The sequence below is a fragment of the Glycine soja genome, chromosome 13, assembly GCF_004193775.1.
Source record: "Glycine soja cultivar W05 chromosome 13, ASM419377v2, whole genome shotgun sequence".
NCBI classification, from domain to species: domain Eukaryota; kingdom Viridiplantae; phylum Streptophyta; class Magnoliopsida; order Fabales; family Fabaceae; genus Glycine; species Glycine soja.
Window position 1 is genome coordinate 31,315,323 of NC_041014.1, and position 18,532 is coordinate 31,333,854.

At 33.2% G+C, this 18,532-nt stretch overlaps 2 protein-coding genes and 1 non-coding gene across 7 annotated transcripts; all 3 read right to left on the reverse strand.

Annotated features, from left to right (window-relative positions):
- Positions 1–1,057: 1,057 nt before the first annotated feature.
- On the reverse strand, positions 1,058–4,647 carry LOC114381443. 2 transcript variants are annotated; one of them, XM_028340697.1, is made up of 12 exons: positions 4,567–4,647; positions 4,411–4,489; positions 4,296–4,344; positions 4,100–4,201; positions 3,962–4,029; positions 3,795–3,881; positions 3,525–3,604; positions 3,224–3,440; positions 2,883–2,938; positions 2,698–2,793; positions 2,438–2,618; positions 1,058–1,418 (listed from the first exon to the last, which is right to left on the reverse strand). In XM_028340697.1, exons 1-12 carry the CDS (start codon positions 4,590–4,592, stop codon positions 1,296–1,298), a joined length of 1,164 nt encoding a protein of 387 aa, XP_028196498.1. In that variant the 5' UTR covers positions 4,593–4,647; the 3' UTR covers positions 1,058–1,295. The 2 variants fall into 2 exon arrangements, with proteins under 2 accessions (XP_028196498.1, XP_028196496.1); XM_028340695.1 differs by having other exon boundaries at positions 3,795–3,887.
- Positions 4,648–11,593: 6,946 nt separating this feature from the next.
- TRNAY-GUA lies at positions 11,594–11,686 on the reverse strand. The gene is made up of 2 exons: positions 11,650–11,686; positions 11,594–11,629 (listed from the first exon to the last, which is right to left on the reverse strand). It is a non-coding gene; the product is annotated as a tRNA-Tyr (tRNA).
- Positions 11,687–13,143: 1,457 nt separating this feature from the next.
- Positions 13,144–18,328, reverse strand: LOC114382434 (TBC1 domain family member 13-like). Of its 4 annotated transcripts, XR_003660250.1 has the most exons (10): positions 17,787–18,328; positions 17,626–17,715; positions 17,449–17,553; positions 17,193–17,363; positions 17,017–17,115; positions 16,794–16,922; positions 16,355–16,534; positions 15,754–15,870; positions 14,466–14,862; positions 13,477–13,612 (listed from the first exon to the last, which is right to left on the reverse strand). XR_003660250.1 is itself a non-coding variant. In XM_028341851.1 (9 exons), exons 1-9 carry the CDS (start codon positions 18,048–18,050, stop codon positions 13,451–13,453), a joined length of 1,317 nt encoding a protein of 438 aa, XP_028197652.1. In that variant the 5' UTR covers positions 18,051–18,323; the 3' UTR covers positions 13,144–13,450. The 4 variants fall into 4 exon arrangements, 3 of the variants coding, with proteins under 3 accessions (XP_028197652.1, XP_028197653.1, XP_028197654.1); XM_028341851.1 differs by lacking the exon at positions 14,466–14,862 and having other exon boundaries at positions 13,144–13,612; positions 17,787–18,323; XM_028341852.1 differs by lacking the exon at positions 13,477–13,612 and having other exon boundaries at positions 14,799–14,923; positions 17,787–18,326.
- Between the last annotated feature and the right edge of the window lie 204 nt (positions 18,329–18,532).

Genomic DNA, 18,532 nt, shown 5'->3' on the forward strand with positions numbered 1-18,532 from the left:
TATCTTTAGATAAATTTATTCACAAACACTTCCGAGATAATAAAATAAAAAAATATAATTAATTTAATCATAAATTAAGATTAACTAATAGATAAATTAATTTATAAAAATTCTCTTATATTAACTTCTCTAAATTCATATTGTGTGTTAGCAAACACGTGAACTTCCTTTTATTTATTTATTGTTCTTAAGTTAAAAACCTTCTTTTTGTTAAGTCAATGAAGTTTCTTTTGTTCTATATTTTCTTTTTAAGTAGTTGAAAACTTACTTTTTTCAGTAAAAAAGAAATTACTTTGTTTTGCTAGTGACAAATTCATTTAGCTGGATTACTTGCTGGCTATCCCATTCCATTTATTTAACTTAGCTTTGCTTAAATTTCATTAATAATTATGACCTAGCCTGTGGGTACTCTAATTGATGTCATTCAGAAATTGGTTGAAAAAAAAGTAATTCCTAGTAAGTTTCATATCAACTTTTTATATGTCACTATTTTTTTTTTAGTTTTCTTTTAGTTGATAAACTAAACAACAGTTGAGGACATCAAATCACATTGAGGGAGGGAGACAATCAATTCTACATGAAAGAGCGGTTTTTTTCTACTCTTTTGTTAGGTAAAATTGTAGGCGTTATACCTAGAAACATTTTCAAGTCAGTTTTAAAAATCTTACCCAAACAAGTCAAATTTTTCAAAATCAATTTTACTAAAACAAAGGGCTGCCACATTTTGTCACTTTAAAGACATGAACTTCTCCTGGCTTATTACGATGTAGACGAATTCTTTTACGTATGTCTTGAATTACCATTGCTATTTTTAGCACATGCATAAAAACCATTTATTATGGATGGTTTACAAACAAGTGTCCTCCCTCTGTCATCAATAATTTCTGAGCATGCATTTGATTTTGTAAGAATGGAAGCAAAAAACGTTAGGATTCAAATCCTTCAGAGACTATATTTGTGAGATCAAGAATTCACAGAGAATTTTACTTTATAGTTTTTTATTCTTTTCTCATTTATAGAGATTCTTCTTTAGCGTAAACTTCGTCGTCAAATACGATTTGTTGCAACAAAGTACAATATCTAATAAATTAGCTGTTTCAGACCATTCAATCGTCACATATGCCTATTTGACATGACTTTCATGTCTAAATTGCAGAAAATCATCTTTACAAGACATTAATAACATTTGTTCCATCCAGTAGAAAACGACTTTCAGCACATGAAGCAATATTTCAACCACAAATTAAGGTTCTAGAGGTATATCTACAATTAGCATCTTAAATATGATAATATCCTTAACCTGAATTATCACCGACCCGAAGATCAAGCTGCAATTGTTCCATAAGTACTTTTTCAACTGCATCGACGAAGCTTGATATATTCTGCCGAATATGGGTATCTAAAGAATTGGCCAATTTCTGAAAAATCAATAGCCCAAAAGAAGAAAGTCAGCATGGAAATTTTCCAATCATATATACTGTCAAATCAGGTCATGATCAGAATAACACTTCAAAGCAAAATAAAGACATGGGATGAGGAGAAAATATCTTGGGTGCCAAACCGCTGTAATTCAAATGACGCAAGGGATTAAGTGCATCGTTGGAAAATTTTAAAAAGACACTACCAAACAATGGCCTATCAAAAATCTATCTCAGGTAGGTGCATGTATGTGAAAGACCCTAACATCAACATTAAATCAGAATTCATTTACCATATAATTTTCAGAATGTAATACTAAAAATACAACTTAAATACAAGAATTTAATTAAAGAGCTAGGAGTCTAATGTTCCAAATTGTTAGGTCCGAAGTACAGACTGCGAGGTTGACACTGATGACTGATTTAAGGATTCAAGTACCATTTTGTAAACTCCTGGGAGCAAACTGATTCTAGTTGCTAGCTGTCTTATCATATTTTTGAAACATTGTTGACTTACAAAAATTTGGACTCTAATATTGGAACAGGACCTCATGAAATTGCAGTTATCCCCAAATGTTCTGCACATCATTAAAGGCCTCACTTGCCGTAGGACCGACCTTGAGGAGACAGTCACCCATTTGGGGTCTTCTTTTATTAATAAGTGAAACATCAATGCCTCAATGGTGTTAGATAATAGGCCCAATGGCCTTTTATGTTATTTCTTAGTTGGTAGCTGTCTTATTATATGGACACTTTAGGAGAAAAATTACAGCATTTAGACTAACATTGGCTACGCCAGTGAATTAATTTTGTAGTTATTGTCAAAAGAAATGAAGAATACATGTAGGACTAAGCTACTCTGGAATTTCAATAGGTTCAGCAAACAATTAAGTATGAGCATTTTGGGCTTAAAACCCTGATACCTCATTGAGAACGCTTGTACATATCGATAAACCACAAGGAAGAATGATGACAGAAAATTTATAGGTTATAGCTAATACAGATTGAAATTCTCTCACCTCAACTTTGCAATGAAAACTTAAAGAAGTTCTCTTCAAATCATCTGATCCCTTTATACATATCAGCTTCAATGGAGAACCAAATATAGGCCAACCATGTGACAACTTTATGTACGCATCAATTCCTCCAGCCATATGAGCCACAATAGTCTTATCTTTGTCCAAGTATTCAAGCGAATATCTGAATTGAGACATAAAAATTTATAAAGAACACTAAATGATAATCCAAATTTAAGAACATCAAAACCAAACAGTCTCACCTTGATTTATTAGCATCCTTTACTACAAGATGCCTAAGTGTGCTTAGTATAATTCTATCTTGAACTTTCTGTATAAACCACTGCAACGAGGACTTGCTGCATGGTAAATGAATGTCAAGGCATGAGTAGTGGCCAGAAGGAATCTGGGACCCATGGTTAAGAAAAAAAATGAGGACATGACAAACCTGACTAATTTTGCAGTATCAACAATGTCGTTCACATATATATCATTTGGAAAAACCTAAATAATAATACCAAAAACATAATAAATCATCTAAAGATAACAGGGATTGTAAAACTGCTAAATTAAATTAACAAAGGTTTTTATATGCTGTTCTTAAGGCATAAAGAAACCGTAGTCCAACAATACAAACTTAAGTTAAAGGAGATGAGGAAAGAAAAAAGCAAATGTGTTGCTGTGTTATGTCAGGATCACATTCAAATATGAAGCAGTACTAATGAATAGAAAATTATAAATAGATTCCTCATAAGCAAGTCAAATTAAGATAATGATCTATTTTGATACCTGAACATTCTTTAACCTCATAGTCCCCTCAAAAACTTCAATTAATAACTCATAATTGAGTTCAGCTGCATCAACGGTAGCTTCAATTCTCGGTAGGTAGGAAATACCCTCAAATGTTGGCATATAAGTCTTCAATGACAAACGAATGCAATTCTCATCGAATGCAAGCACTTTTAGCCCCGTGAATGCATCCTCAATCTGCTCTACAACTTCAAACCTGAACAAGGGAACAAGATGAGTATGCCGTAAAACAGAAGTACAGATAAATATTTGAAGTGTAAGTGAAAGTAGCTTAACATACCATTTGACTGTAAACTGAAGATTCTGGAGAGAGTTTAGAACCGACTTCATTTCATCAATCTTATTATCAAGTTCGAATTGCTGCAACATAAGAAGGAAAAAGTATACTCTTCAATCTTTATAAACAAACTATCCTAAAGAACCACCGAAATGATTAGCTGGCTATAAACAAACCAGAAAAAGAATAATTAGTCTTTGAAACTAATTCAATTGAATGCCCAACTTCCCAAGAAGAAAATAAATAGCAAGTAGCATGGGTTGTGAACAACACCTCTAAATTCTTGTCTAGATTTGCAACGGTCAAATTTAGACAATCATCTGCCAGCATAGGGGAATCAATGCCTTCAGCTGTGTTCTTCTGATACTGTAATTATTAAAAGCTAATTGATAACTAGAAGAGAAAGAAGCGTTTATTTTACAAGAGAAGCAAGTAGCAACCTTAGATGTGACATTATAATCTAAAGAACAATCGATTTCTCCAAGTTTGGCCTCCAAGAGAATACAATCTGCAGAAAGGAGAAAAACAAGTAAATAGCTGAATGATCGGTGGTGAGTGAGAAAGAGACAGAGACAGACCATCGTTGTGAGTTTTGGAAAGAAGGTGAATCTGATTTGTTACTTGGGCGGTTTCAAGGTGGAGGTTGTTAAGCTCCTCTTTCAAATGGTGTAGGTAAGCATCTGTAGTGTAGAGTAGAGGAGCACCAAAAGTTAAGATTCAATTTCGACACAACACAAGAAGAGAATTGAAAAGAGAAAAAGAAAAGGGAGTAACCTTGAATTTCCATAGAAGAGAAGTCGGAATCAATCTGCTGCAGTGCGGTCTGTATCGAATTGAGAGAGTGAGAAGAGAAATAGCAGTAAATAACCTAATCTTAATCTAACCTAACCTTAAAATGAAGAAGAGCAGAGTCATTGTCCAATTCGTCGTCATTAGCATTGCAAAGCTTCTGAATCTCTGCAATTCGACTGAAACACACAACAACAATCAACGGGAACGGCGTGAGAAAGAGAGAATCAGAAAACGAATTAATGCAATGCCATACCTGCGGAGCTCGCCAGATTCTACCATCTTTCTCTCTCTCTCTCTCTTCCCACACTTGAACGACACCAAATTTCAAATATTTATGTTTCCCCCCAAATCCCAATTTTATGCGTCAAAATTAATTTTCTCACTTTATTTTTTAAGGTATTAAAAGTATAATGAAAAAATATTTATTAAAAGACTTAACCATAATTATTTCGAGATTTGTTTATATTCAAACATGTCTTGTTTTATTTTTAAGAAAATAAAATACATAAATACAAAGAAGCATGATTTTCGTGTGTTACCAGGTAAATGGACTATTGCATTGCATGCAATCCTTCCCATCCTTATGATCCATGTTAATGTCAACATGATTTAATTATATTTTTAATATTTTTTATTTATATTATATATATAATATAATATGAAAGTGAATAAGATATTGGAAATGATATGATGGAGTTGTATTCTTTTTAGGAAAATAAATCTCTTCAAACTTTTTTTTAAATAGACGTCTTAAACTTTAATTTAATCCTAAGTGATCTTTAACTTTTATCCCTTTATAAATAGATACTATAAATTTTATTTTTGTTTTAATTGATCCTTAAAATTTATCATTTTTATAAATGCACACCTTAAATTTTAATTGCATTCTTAAAAAAAATTTATAAATAGTTCTTTTAATTTTCTGATGTTAGAGTTAAATTATTTATCTCAAATATTAATAATTCTTTATTATTTTTCTTCTTTTGTTACAATTCATTTCTTCATATATTAAAATATAATAAAAACAATAACTTACAAAAAAATAAAATAATTAAAAATCATAAAACAATTTTTTTATTTCTTAAGTTTTATAATATATTTTCAGGTTTGGAAAAATTATTTATAAAAATAAAAATAATAAATGAGTAGGATTTAAAGTAAATAAATTAGGGGTGTAAGTGGTATGAGTTGTGTTGAGTTTTGTATAGTATTCATCTCAATCCAATTAAACTTAATTGCATTAGATTGATTTTTTTTTTTTTTTGCAACACAATCCAACTCAATCCAAACTTAATTGAATTGAGTTGGGTTGATCATCCGATTGGATCATTCAAAACTTACTACCTCTTTAAATCTTAAATATTTTTTAAAAATCTTCAAACTCAAAAACATTATAAGGGATATTTTTACAAATAAGTATTCATAAAACTTTGTATTATCTATATGATAAACACAAAAAGATAAATAAAAAATATATACTTACAATACTATTTATAAAACATTGTACTCATATGATAAACCAAAAAACATAAATCATAAACCAATAATAAATACCTCATTCATAATGATAAAATATAAAATTAGGTACGGGTGTTTATTTTAGGATTGTCTATATTAATAATTTACTATTTAATATATAATTAATATTTTGTTATATGTTTGTTTAATGTATATGGGTTGGGTTGGATTTTGGTTGGGTTCAAAACTCCAAATCTATTACCCAAATCAAATTTTAATTGGATTTATTAAAATAAAATCAATTCACCCACAAGAATCTAATTAGATTGAATTGAATTGGAAGAGTTTTTAGATTGTGTGACCCACTTACATCCCTAAAATAAATGATTTTTGTAGTAATTTAACCCAAAATTAGATATAAGTGACTATTTATGAAAGGGATATATTTCTTTTTAAAAAATAGTAAATTTTAAGGATCAATTGGAGTAAAATTAAAGTTAATGATATCTCTTTGAAAATAGAAAAAATTAAGAATTAATTAGATTAAATTTATACGTGCAAAAGTGGTCAAGTTTAGGGAGTTAAGTACTTTATTCCCTTATTTTTATTCTTATTTTCAATCTCACTTTTTAAACCTCATTTTTTCATCTTATATTTGTCTTTCTTCGTTTTTTATTTGTCTCGCAGTTATAGGAAAAGTTGTTAATTATGCATGGTTAAATAAAGGGTGAGAGTTGTGAAATATTTATAATGTTCTTCTTTATTAAGGACATTATTTACTTTTCCGTAATATAATATGACAAAAGGAAATAGAAAACATTGGGCCAACACAGCCCAAAAGAGAGTGTATGGATCTTTAGCTAACCTAAAATTATATGTAATATATAGAGAGAGAGAGAGAGAATTGATATGGTATGAAGACAAATTTGATATATTTCTTAGATTAAATAATTGAATGAGTTTGCATATACTACGAAAATGAGAGAGAAAATTTCTAAGTAGCAATTAATACCAAAACTTTTAAAATTTTAAGAATGACATGGAATATAATTTCTCGTAAAAAAAATGCATTTGTGTTGTTGTTTTGACTAAAGAACTAAAATAACCAGCCAGAATGTGCCTATGGTGAGAGTTGTTGTTGCACGACCAAAATTGAAGCACGACTCTCCAAATCTGGTGAAGCAAGAAAATCACCGATGGCACCTAATTCTGGGAATTCACTCCAGTCTGTAAGTCCATCAGTTTGAGGAGACTCAATCCCATTCCCATGGCGCCTCCCAACTATAAAGAAGTCATGCTCTTTCACTATGTCACTAAGAAAAGCAGCTGTCTGGGATCCTTCTGTTTCTATGATTTGTTGATACCTTATATTATGTTCACGTGCATGCTTCACATCTTCTAGCTCATCATCATCCACCTCTTGCCCCCACTCATCATCTTCTGCTTTAAAAACAAGGTTGTAAATAACAATGTTCATCCCCGGGTTCCTAATTGCTCTCCTAGCTATACACAATGCCTCTTCATCATCATGTTCGCTCAAATAAATTAGTGCTAATCGAGTGCTTGAATATCTAGTTTGGTGGGAGGCACGAGTCACAAGTATTCCAACCGAGCATGGAGATAATTCTAGGACCCTATTATATATTCAGTGTCCTTATGTTCTTGTCATCAAACTGAACTTCCCCGTCACTGGACCATCTTTGGTGAAATGGAAGAATTATGATGGATGCAACTTTGTCAAAGGCATGGTTGCATACATCTTCATACATGAGGTTGGGTGGAGCTATTGCTGTGCAAGGGTATGCAGATACAGCATCTGGGTTGTCATGCTCATCAGAGTATGACTTGTGCTGCAATCCTGATGCTTGCCTTTGAATGCGATGAGGAATGAAAATGGGTAGGGCGCGTTCAACTAGCTCTATTAGATGCAATACATCCACAATGATTGGACTTTCTGTTGTTGGACAACACAGGTCAAGCACATACATTGACGATATGTGACTTGGTTTATGAATGCACATCAATATCCTCAGCTCAGACCACGGTTTTAAATTCATTATGTTCCTCTTTTGGTATCCAGCGAATTTTCTTGAAGGATCATACAAGAACTTGACAGACCATTGCACAATGCATGCTACCACCATTATGCTCAAAATCATTACTCCAAATGCTAGCTAGCCCATCGATTACGTTGGTGTCGTATAAGAAGCAGTAGAGGCCAACTTCCACAACGCCTTTGCAGTTCAAAATGAGGGCAAGAGAGACAGCATCACGCGGTTGCATGTTGCAGTAGAGGGAAGGTACAAGGCAGGCATGCTATGATTTTAACCAAGTGGGTGAAGATTACGACGGAAGTGATAGTCATAACCGATGTGGATGAATAGGAAGTGAAAAAATCTGCTTTCAAGACACTGATAGTGACGAAGATTGGCAAAAGGAAGGTGGTACCAAGGAAATTAAGCTTCTTAACCAATGCAGATCCCAGTGGAGGTCCTTCTGGAACAGAAAATCCCAAAAATGAAAGCTCCGAGCACGAATTCCTGATTTAGTTTAACGGAAAGCCAACCTAAAATAAAGAGCATAACGATGATAAGGTAAACATAACCATCCTTCACAGCTCTCCCTTCTGGGGTATGTTTGATGATCCATAACATTGTTGGGCGACACACTAATGGATTAAAGATAGCCAAACATATCAAAGCCAAGACGTTTCTTATAACATCTTTGACATTAGAATTCTCAGTAATCATAACTGCAGTGCCGATGGCGGTAGCGATTGTGCACAATATGTCACTGATCAATGCTGAAGATAATGCCAATTTCCCAAGTTCGGAGTTTTGGATTTGAAGTTCACTAAGGAGGGAAGAAATGACCGCAAATGAAATTACGGTGTGGGAGACCAATGCAACAACCAAATCATTGAAAAGGCACAAAATATGGGTAATAGCAATCCCGATATGGCAATGGTCCATGCCCTCTTTCCCATCCTAGTTATCAACCCAAAATCCATCTGTACATCGTTTATAAAAATGAAGAGGACAAAACCAATTGATGATATTGTTGTAATGGTGTCGTGAGTACCGTGCGGGAACAAGAGCCTCGTGTATGTGGCCAATGGTTCCAACATAAAACAAGCTTGTAGAATGTGAAATAAATATAGGGAGTCTCTAGGGCTTGAGGAGGAGACGACAGATTTGGGATATGACAAATATTACAAGGACCTGTAACTCAAACAATGGGAGAAAAGATTTCACTGGTTTCCTATTTGTTGCACCACTTCCCCATAACCCATCTGAAACAATATGGGGTGGCGTAGCATGCAGGCATACCATGTACCTGTGCGTCGCCTCATCCACTGTCGTAATTGAAAGGAACATAGTTCCATTTGGATTCAAATTCATTTTGATCAATCTATATGAGAGGAGTAGTACTCAATAATGGCACTTAATTAATTGAGCCAATGAGAGAGTGTAATTGAATATATATTTGTCACGACACGTACGGGCTTGCTAGCTCGCTGCTTTTTGCTTCGGTGCAACTGATACTTAATTTTGTAAAGTTTGGCTGCTGTGTAGGAAATAGTAGCAATTGCAATCTCATAATTAAGTAATTAGTATTCCATGCATGGTTCAAGGTTGTTGCTTATTTCATTATACCTGTTTAACAGAACATGCATATTATAACTTCAAACCATACAATTCTATATTTACACCTGCGCACAGTTGTATAATCTCCTTAATTTCAACCATTTTATTATAATTAGACAATGAGAGTGGATATGTCTCCTATAATGGTTATAACAAACAATTAGATACCTATTCACGGATTAAAATCCCCCATTCATTTCCTGTGTTTTCTGGTCTATCTCTTTGACAAAGGTCACCTCGATTGTGTTTAAAATATAATCTTCTTTTTTTTAACTACGTACTAATTTTTTTTAATCATTTGCCATTTTTTAATTTAGAGGAGGACAGAGAAACAAATAAAAAATAGTAACAGGTTATTTGAATGAGGCAGAAACACAAGTGAATCGTTTGTAAGTTATCTTAAATAAATTGTTTCTCTCCATTATGACCATGTATGGTTTTAGTTACTCAATATTTTTTATTCAAATTTAATCCATTATGTTTCTTATTATTACAGTTAAGTGATCCCATTATTTTATATTTATATAAAATCCTCAAGTCCTAAATTTCTACTTATTTTCTTATTATGTTCTGATATTCCTTAAGATACGAGGGTAAAAATATATATACTCATGTTTGTTTGAAGGTTATGATAGTTTATTCCAGGATAAGTTATATTCGCATGAATCTTATATATCTTCATATTTCAAGCAAAATTTAGTCACATGAGGAGGGTTGATGGATATATGGTATTTCCATGAGAATGAAAGTTGTTTTTCACAATAACTATATATTCACACTAAGTTCAACTATATTTCATTTTTTTAATAAATAAATCTTAAATTATACTGCAATTACTATATATCAATCAAACATTTCTATGGGAATAACATTTATAAACATAATATTTTCAGAAATATGGTTACCAAAAATATAAATTTATATCGTGAAACAAATGCTCCCTTAGAGTTTAGATTTTTACCCAAATTAATTAGGTAAAGTATAATGATTAATCATCAGCAATTTCTTTCTTCTATAGATGTAAAAGGTCAAGGGTTAATTAGCTCCACTTTTCTTTTCTTTATGTAATTCTCTTTCCTTATTTTGTTAATTTACATATGTGCGAGTATATATATCAATTTTATGTCTATTTAATGTCCGACGTATACCTTTTACATTTTACTTTCATTAAAAAAATTATCTTTTATTTTTATCCTTTTTATTTATATCCTTTAAACTAAATACAACATAAGTCATTGTTTCACCAAGTTAATGGGATTGCTCATGAGCCAGCTAGGACTATTCCATTATTTCTTAATCTTTACGCGTTCAATCATCTTGATTTGAGCAATTTCTTTATAGCATTTTATAATAAAATGCTATAAGTATTTTCTATCCTTTTTATTTCTATTCTTTAAACTAAATACAACATAAGTTATTGTTTCATCAAGTTAATGGGATTGCTCATGAGAGAGCTAGGATGGCTCCATTATTTCTTAGTCTTACCCTTTCAATCATGTAATTCCTTGATTTGAGCAATTTCCTTATAGCATTTTATAGCAAAATGCTATTAGTATTTTCTTGTCTCGTGTGTCTCCAAGCTAGAATTCTAATTAATTATCAGAGAATTCTAATTCTAATTAAAAAAAAATGTGATTCTCACAAAAACAAAAGAATCTGAGCAACATCGTACAAATATATAGTATCTCAAAAAAATAATCGTACAAATATACATAGTTTTTAAACTTTGACCGCTAAGTAAACTTACACGTATATGTGTAATGAGTAATGTTATTTTTTTATAAGATGAAGAGTAATGTTATATTCTCCTACAAATTTTTTTATTATATTTTTAAAATAAGTATTGAATAAAAATAATATATTTAACGTCTTAAAAATATAAAACACATTGGTTACTTATCATAAAAGATAATAGGAGGATTTAGAATTTTTCATATGTAATTAATTTAATCAACTTTATACTCATCACGTGGTGCATATCTTCGGACTTCGGGGAAGTATTAAATACTATTTAATTGATGATTACGAATTAAAGTCCCCATAATTTATATGTATGTAGTGCACCATGTGGTACTTAAACTGATAATATGGTGTAGAAATTTCATTAAAAATAATACAAAAATCATTTTATTAAAAAAGAATTAAAAAAAATCATTTCATTAAAAAATAAAAAAATCCGACCTGCCGGATTCGAACCAGCGACCTAAGGATTGGCTGCAGACACAAACCAACTACAGTCCTCCGCTCTACCAACTGAGCTAAGGTCGGATACTGCACAAGACTTTAATAATTAAACTTACACAACTAGAATATTAATAATGAATTTGATTAGTGTGCCATGAATAGGATAAGTGAGACCGGATGAGTTTGCGTGATATCATTGTTTGGCTTGAAGCTAACTTTGAATTAATTAAGCTTAACTTCAAGTCAAACAGATTTTACAAGGACTAAAAATATACTAAAAAGTTTTACAGGATTAAAAATGAATATTTTTAATTTGAAAATTTTCTTTTTTTTCCCATCAACTTTTGGAAGGAGTCCCAACACCTTGGTAATGAGATCCACTTTGTAATCGTTGCCAAGCACCTCTTGTACCTTGACCCAGACGATGACTTCAACAACTACTAGAACAATGAGATCTCTTAGTTACATTTATATTTTGATCGAACAAATGCCGTCATTTTTTTCTCCAATTGGTGCAAATGATGTCAACCTTGAATTTTTATTCTCTATGGTAAGAATTTGCCTCCTCATTAGGTCATTTGATGTGGAAAAAAAATTCTTAGATTCTATGTCAGTTAGAGTGATAAGGAGAAGAATATGGTAGAGAATGATCAACGTTGGCAAAAAAATCAAATAAAAAATGTTAATTTTTGGATTATGTAAAATTTAAGGTCATGCTAACCAATATTTTTAGGATACTTACTGAGAAAAAAATTATGAACAACTTTATGCTTTCTAATAAATTTTTCTTCTTTTAGTTCTTTAACTAGTACTCTTAGAGGCTAGGACACTAATTAACATTTACTTAAAAGTTTTAGTATGTTTTTAGTCCCTTGACAAATTAAAATATACAATTATTTGACTTGAAGCTAAGCCTAGTTAACCCAAACCTACCTTGCCAACCGGTGGTTATATTTCAATTTTATTGAGACCAAATACGTACTGTTAATGAAGCTCCAAAACCGGATTGCTGACTGACTGGCGAAGAAGTGTGCGTCGTCTATTGATGCGCTCAAGTCTTGGGTTTCATGCCCACCAGACCTCTATCATGCTTTCAAAGATGATGCTCTAGGAACCCTCTTTCCTAGGGGTAGCTGATTTTTCTCTTTTCTGTCCGCTTTGTCTTTTTTCTTTTCCCATTGATAAAAAAAAAAAAAAAAAATGAAGCTCAAAATTTGTTTCATGCTTTTGACAAGCGTAGTTTCGCAGTACCATACTTTCCGAAACGGCACATCCTGTGAGGAAGTTATCCAATGGAACTTAATTTCGAAAGAATATAATAAAACGACATCTTCAATTATTTTCCTTCTTTTAAATACGTATTAGGAGTTAATGTTTAGAACTTCTATATTTGTGCTGGGACAAACTTTGCTTGCTCATGAAAACTAAACTTTTTCTCTCAATTTCCCACATTTTCAATTTCATTCCTTTGATTTTGCTCTAACAGCCTTAGAATGAAAAATGAGAGAAGAGAGTAATCGAGCGAGTGGGATGCAGCCATAAACATCGAAAACCAAGCATATAATCAACAGCCAACAAGGGCAAATGACACGTCTTAAAGCTTCAACAATCTATTGTTCTTTGGAGGGTGCACGTAGGTGAATAACTGAATGTGAATAGAGGCGAATTCCTCCAAGATCATAGTAATGTGGGCTTACCATTAAAAAAAAATGACAAAACCAGAGCATTCAAAAATACCCGATGCTGCTCTTAACCTACATTTACAATTACAGAGTAATTTACAATTATAAAATTAAACACTATGTTAGAGAGAAAAACATAATGCAAAATAATCAACGGTGAAAACCATTAGACTGACTGTACACGTAACTTATTTGCTACATGGAGCAAATGACTAATGTTTGTAGATGGATAACTTTGCAGCAACTTGAGGTTAGAAGTGAAATCACCCGCTAGAAGGCGCCTACGAACCAGAATTAGCATTGCGCAGCATATTCTGAGAAGTGTCTCCTACACAGTATTGCATGAGTTAATTTTCGTGCTTTTTCTATTTTCCACTGAGTGGAAGAATTACTAAATATTTTTTAGGAAAAGAAAATAAACACATAATCCTATTGTCTATGACCTCCTGATAAACCATTATCAGTTCTATGCACAATTTGACAACGAAAAGGAATTTATTGCTGCAAGGTTACAGTCAAGGAAAGCACATGACTTGTTAGTTGTAACAAACTCTAACACTCCAGCACAACACAAAAGGGAGAAACTTTGATTTTGTTCTAATCATCTTTCCTTTACAATAGGATCCTATAAAATGCAGTTATGCAGGTTAAACTTGCAAGAGGGGGGCAAATAGAGCATGTTAAGAAGTATAGTAAGGAGAGAACTATTATTAATGATGTCTTATAGGTTTTTAATTAGTAATTCAGTTTGGTTTGCCAATATAAATTTGCAAAACATATTGGTAAAACTATTCACTTAGTCCCTTTAGTTGTTCTCATTTTTAGTCCCTATGCAAAAAAACAGTGAAGTTCAAGTTACCATACAATTTTTTGTGTCGGTTTATCATCTTCAGAAAGTTTAGTGGCAGTTTTTTCTAGTCAAAAAGTTTTCTCTAGTATTCTCAACAGGGAACAAAACTACTTGTATACATGTGTAGGGACTCAAACTTAACAGTTTTCTCCTTTAGGGACTAAAACTTAAAATAAAGATAATTATAAGGACCAAATGAATATTTTAACCAAACATATTGATATAAAATGGCTAGTTTAATTTTTAACTTAATTTTGAAACACTTCAAACTTAGTTTTTAAAACAAAAAAAGAGTTTTGATTTTCAGTTTTTAATAAGAACAAATTCACACCTTTTCCAACACCGTATCTTGGGGGCAGCAGCAAGAATCTCAGGTCCTTCCACTGGGCATAATAGCTGGCAAAGGCCTATCAAAGCCATTTGGCATAGGCTACCAAAACTCAACGAAAGCATATGTGTGTTATGATGCTGGCCATAAGATGGCTATCATCATGGGACGCAGGGTCCAGTATATAAAATGGATGATGCATGATAGGTATCAAAACACACTGTTGCTGTCATGAATACACAGGACATGCAGAATCAAAAGGAACTCAGCTGGATTTGAGGCATGATGATATGCATTTCTTGGCATAAAGACACACAACATGCAGAAGCACTTGAAGGCCAGCTGCAGCTTGCTGCGGACATTCCCACCCACCACTGTAATTGCATGCAATACCCAGTGGCTTGAGGAAGCATAGTTTGTCAAATCCCGGATAGCGGAAGGTAGTGGCCAGCCCCAAAACGCTATAGCCAAAATGGCGGAAAGAAGGATGGCTGGCAAATTTAATAATTTTTGTATGCATATATATAATAATATTAAGTACATAATTACATATATAAAGCTACAAAAATACTCAAATTTCATGACATACTCATAATCATCAATAAAAAGTCATAAGTCTTATTACTGTATTAAGCAAAACATGAGGAGTAACTGACTAGTTGAGGAATGATGAAATAGAAAAAGCTTTTGTTTTGAGGGAGAGTGTGGATTAATAAGTGCAGCGATTCACGTGGTTGAAGTTTAAAATTTGAAAACTGAAAACCACAACAAATTGAAACTAAAACTAATAAAAAACTGAAAACTAGTTTTAGGTTTTAAAAATTCCAAAACTTAAAACTGACAACCAAACAAAACAAAACCTTTGTTATCCCTTTTTGTTGGCAGTCTTTGGTGGATGGAGTTTCCTAGGAGGGTTTTGGGGTAATTGTGGTGCTTCCTTTCACTGTTTCATCAGTCAAATGTGTTTTTGTGGCTTCTTATGGGGTTTTTGTTTTATTTTCCTTCAGCTTTCTGAGTTTTTTTCCTCTTGTATTCTTTTTATCATTGGTTATCCACTTCAACATTATTAATGTACAACGAGTAAAGTACAACCTCCCATTTAAAGAGAGGCCAATTCCTTTCCTTTTTTATTAGCTATCTAAAAGTAACTCCACAGTTTCAAATCCATCTCATTTCTTTCCTTAAGTGGTGGTGGAAGATAAGGTTAAATGTCAGTCCATTAATTTTTTTTTTGAGGGAAAAGCTAAGGGTAGTCCAATATAGTACAAGATAAATAGGAATAAAACTGTACCTGTGGACCCTCTGGATCACTTAAAATGACGTCCCAAATATGAAGGATGTCAGCAAAATTAAATTCCTGTGTCAAGAGGAGAGTAATCCACCTAAATGCATAGAATTGGGGATTAACCTGACATGGAATTAGAACCAGAAATGTAAGATTTTTCTGATCAACTGCTCAATAATCAAATCAAACACGTCAAATCATCTGGCAATTGACACTCAAGACATACTTGCTAAGTAAAGACCAAAAGTGCCACTTAACTCGTAGAAGAACATAAAACAGGGGGGAAAAGTGTAACATAGAGAATAACACATTACTGACAGTGAAGCAGTTAAGAAACACACTTTCTAGATCATTTATTATTTAGTTTTACTATTATAATATAATATTGGAGTGATGAAATTCTTTTTAAAACAAATTTAATTAAACAGAGAAGAGGTGAGAGGACATTGTCTTTATTACTCATTCCTTGAATTCATTTGCAAAACGAAGAGAGTTAATCACGATTGTTCTAAGGAAAAGTTCTCCCTCACAATCCTTTTTCCATTCTCAAAATTGTAGAAAATATTTTTATTTTTAGACAGATCACGTACTTAAAATTGCATCTTACCTCAGTAGTGACCTCAAGATGACGCCACAGTTCTTCATCATGTTCTTTTAAAAGCTGGGACAATCTTGTAATAGTGGAACGGATTCCACAAATACTATTATCAAGTTGTTGACAAAAATTATCTTGGAACCCACTCAATAGCTCAACAAAACAAAAGAATGTGTCTGCTTCAGCAAAGGCCTGCATTTAGTAAGTGGCAACAGCCTAAAAAATTTAAAATCATATAACACGAGTAAAATGAAACTACACACATTACTTAATTACTGCTATCTGAACAACTTTTTGGAAGAAAAAAACCTTATCAACATAACCATGTTTCACATTTTTTCCATTTTCTTTTATGTAGATGGAAACATTGTATCAACATATGGCCCTCAGCAAGCATTTTGAAACTGAAAGAGAACGATGGGTAGGAGAGAGCATGCAAGGATGTACTTACTGCATTTTCCTCGTCAGGGTCATTTTTTAACACATAGAAGAGAGGAGCCAATACTTCATTCATCCCTTGAACATATCTTATACCTGAGTTCAACTTTGCAAAAATAATTAATATGGTCTTTAAAGCCTCCTGAAAAATCCGGAAAAGTTGAAAGTCAAAATGGCAAGAAAAAGGATTGAGTTGGTATGAATTTGAAAATAAAATTAAAAAATAGAGGAAGAACCTGATTAGATTTTGCAAAATGAGAATCACCAGAGAAGAAGTCTATATCTGGATGAGTACGCTTGACATCTCGGTCAATCTGCTCTATGATCTCTGTGTCCTAAAACAATGAAAGAAAGAGTGGCAGAAATGTGTTTGCAAGTAGGTGATAGCATAGCATAGAGATAGAAGTAGAACCTGGAAGAACTGATTCCATATGCTGGTCTTGCCAAGACTCAAAGGGTGGTCCTGATGAGTGATTTGTGATCTAGAAAGCAAGAGCCCAGTCTGAGTATCAGATTTTGCATCATCGATATCATGAGCAGCGGAGTTGGAGTTGGAGTTGTACATCCTCCTCGTGATTTCTGACTGACTAGGCACAGAAACATTCAAATGTGTGTGGTTGGGGAATCAATAAGTAAGTATGTAAGTAAGTATGGAGTAAGTAAGTTACAGGATTCATGAGGAGGTCGTCTTTGAAATTTTTGTACTGGGACCTCTTTTTGGTTAATTCAGAGAACCAAAGGGCACGATCGGGAGGAAGATATCCAAGCAGAAGCTGCAAAAGTGAAATTATATTGTTTGTGTTTAATTGGAAAGAAAGGAAAGGATAATTAATCTGCAAAGGTACCTTCCAGAGGGTGGGACGCAAAGCAGCATCGGGTATTCCTTGAGAAGCGACTCTCCTCAACTCGCGCATATCTATCACCTTCCTAGATAACTATAACGAACAACAACAACCACATAAACTAGCAATTCAAGACAAGTGAATGAGTGAGTGAGGAAGCTAACCTCGGCCAACAACTGAACCTGAGCCTGAGCCTGGGCCTGGGCCTGCCGGGAGATGTCATCGGCGGAAGCAGTAGGAGAAGAAACGGATGAAGAAGAAAAAGGAGGAGGAGAGGAATTCTGATTGGTTGGGATTGTCCGGGAATCTTCTTTAACAGAAACAGGGGGAGGAGGAGGAGGAGAGGGTGGGTCAAAGCGGCCATGGTCGGAGGGGGTGGACCACAGAGCACTGTTCATCCACTCCGGCACCTGCTTCTTTTTCTTCATCCTTCTTTTCTATTCTAGGGTTTCCTTTGAGAATTGTTTATACTCTACGTCTCTACTGCTCCAGATTTCTAGTATAGCAGAAGATAAAATTGAGAATTTGAGATTGGAATTGGAGGACAAATCTAATATAATCCTATACTCATTCAATTCAACAACCCCGGTGGCAATGGCATGCATTTGCAATTTTGCATTAACACCTCTCCTCTAATTTCAGTGGGCCACACATTCTATACACATGGCCCGTCCAAAAAATGCCGACACAACACAACTCCCCCAAACATGCCTTCTAACATTGCCACTCCATTCCTACAACAATTTCTTCATTTTGCATTGGATTATCAACACTTTTTTAAGTTCATATATTTTATTACAATTCTATAAAAGTGACTTAATTGGAAATCATCAAAGCCAACTGATTATGAAATACAAATCAATATCACTTATGTTAACATGTTATATTTGTAAGAGCTAACGGAAAATTT

What these genes read in the sequence shown, in the direction of transcription:
- LOC114381443 (XM_028340695.1), bottom strand. Translation starts at nt 4,592, where the DNA reads ATGGTAGAATCTGGCGAGCTCCGCAG. An exon ending in TGAGGTTAAAGAATGTTCAG is followed by an intron (nt 2,939 to 3,223) that starts GTATCAAAATAG and finishes ATTATTATTTAG; the next exon opens with GTTTTTCCAAATGATATATA. An exon ending in GTTTTCATTGCAAAGTTGAG is followed by an intron (nt 1,419 to 2,437) that starts GTGAGAGAATTT and finishes TTGATTTTTCAG; the next exon opens with AAATTGGCCAATTCTTTAGA.
- LOC114382434 (XM_028341851.1), bottom strand. Translation starts at nt 18,050, where the DNA reads ATGAAGAAAAAGAAGCAGGTGCCGGAGTGGATGAACAGTGCTCTGTGG. An exon ending in TATGGAATCAGTTCTTCCAG is followed by an intron (nt 17,116 to 17,192) that starts GTTCTACTTCTA and finishes TCATTGTTTTAG; the next exon opens with GACACAGAGATCATAGAGCA. An exon ending in ACCCTGACGAGGAAAATGCA is followed by an intron (nt 16,535 to 16,793) that starts GTAAGTACATCC and finishes TACTAAATGCAG; the next exon opens with GCCTTTGCTGAAGCAGACAC.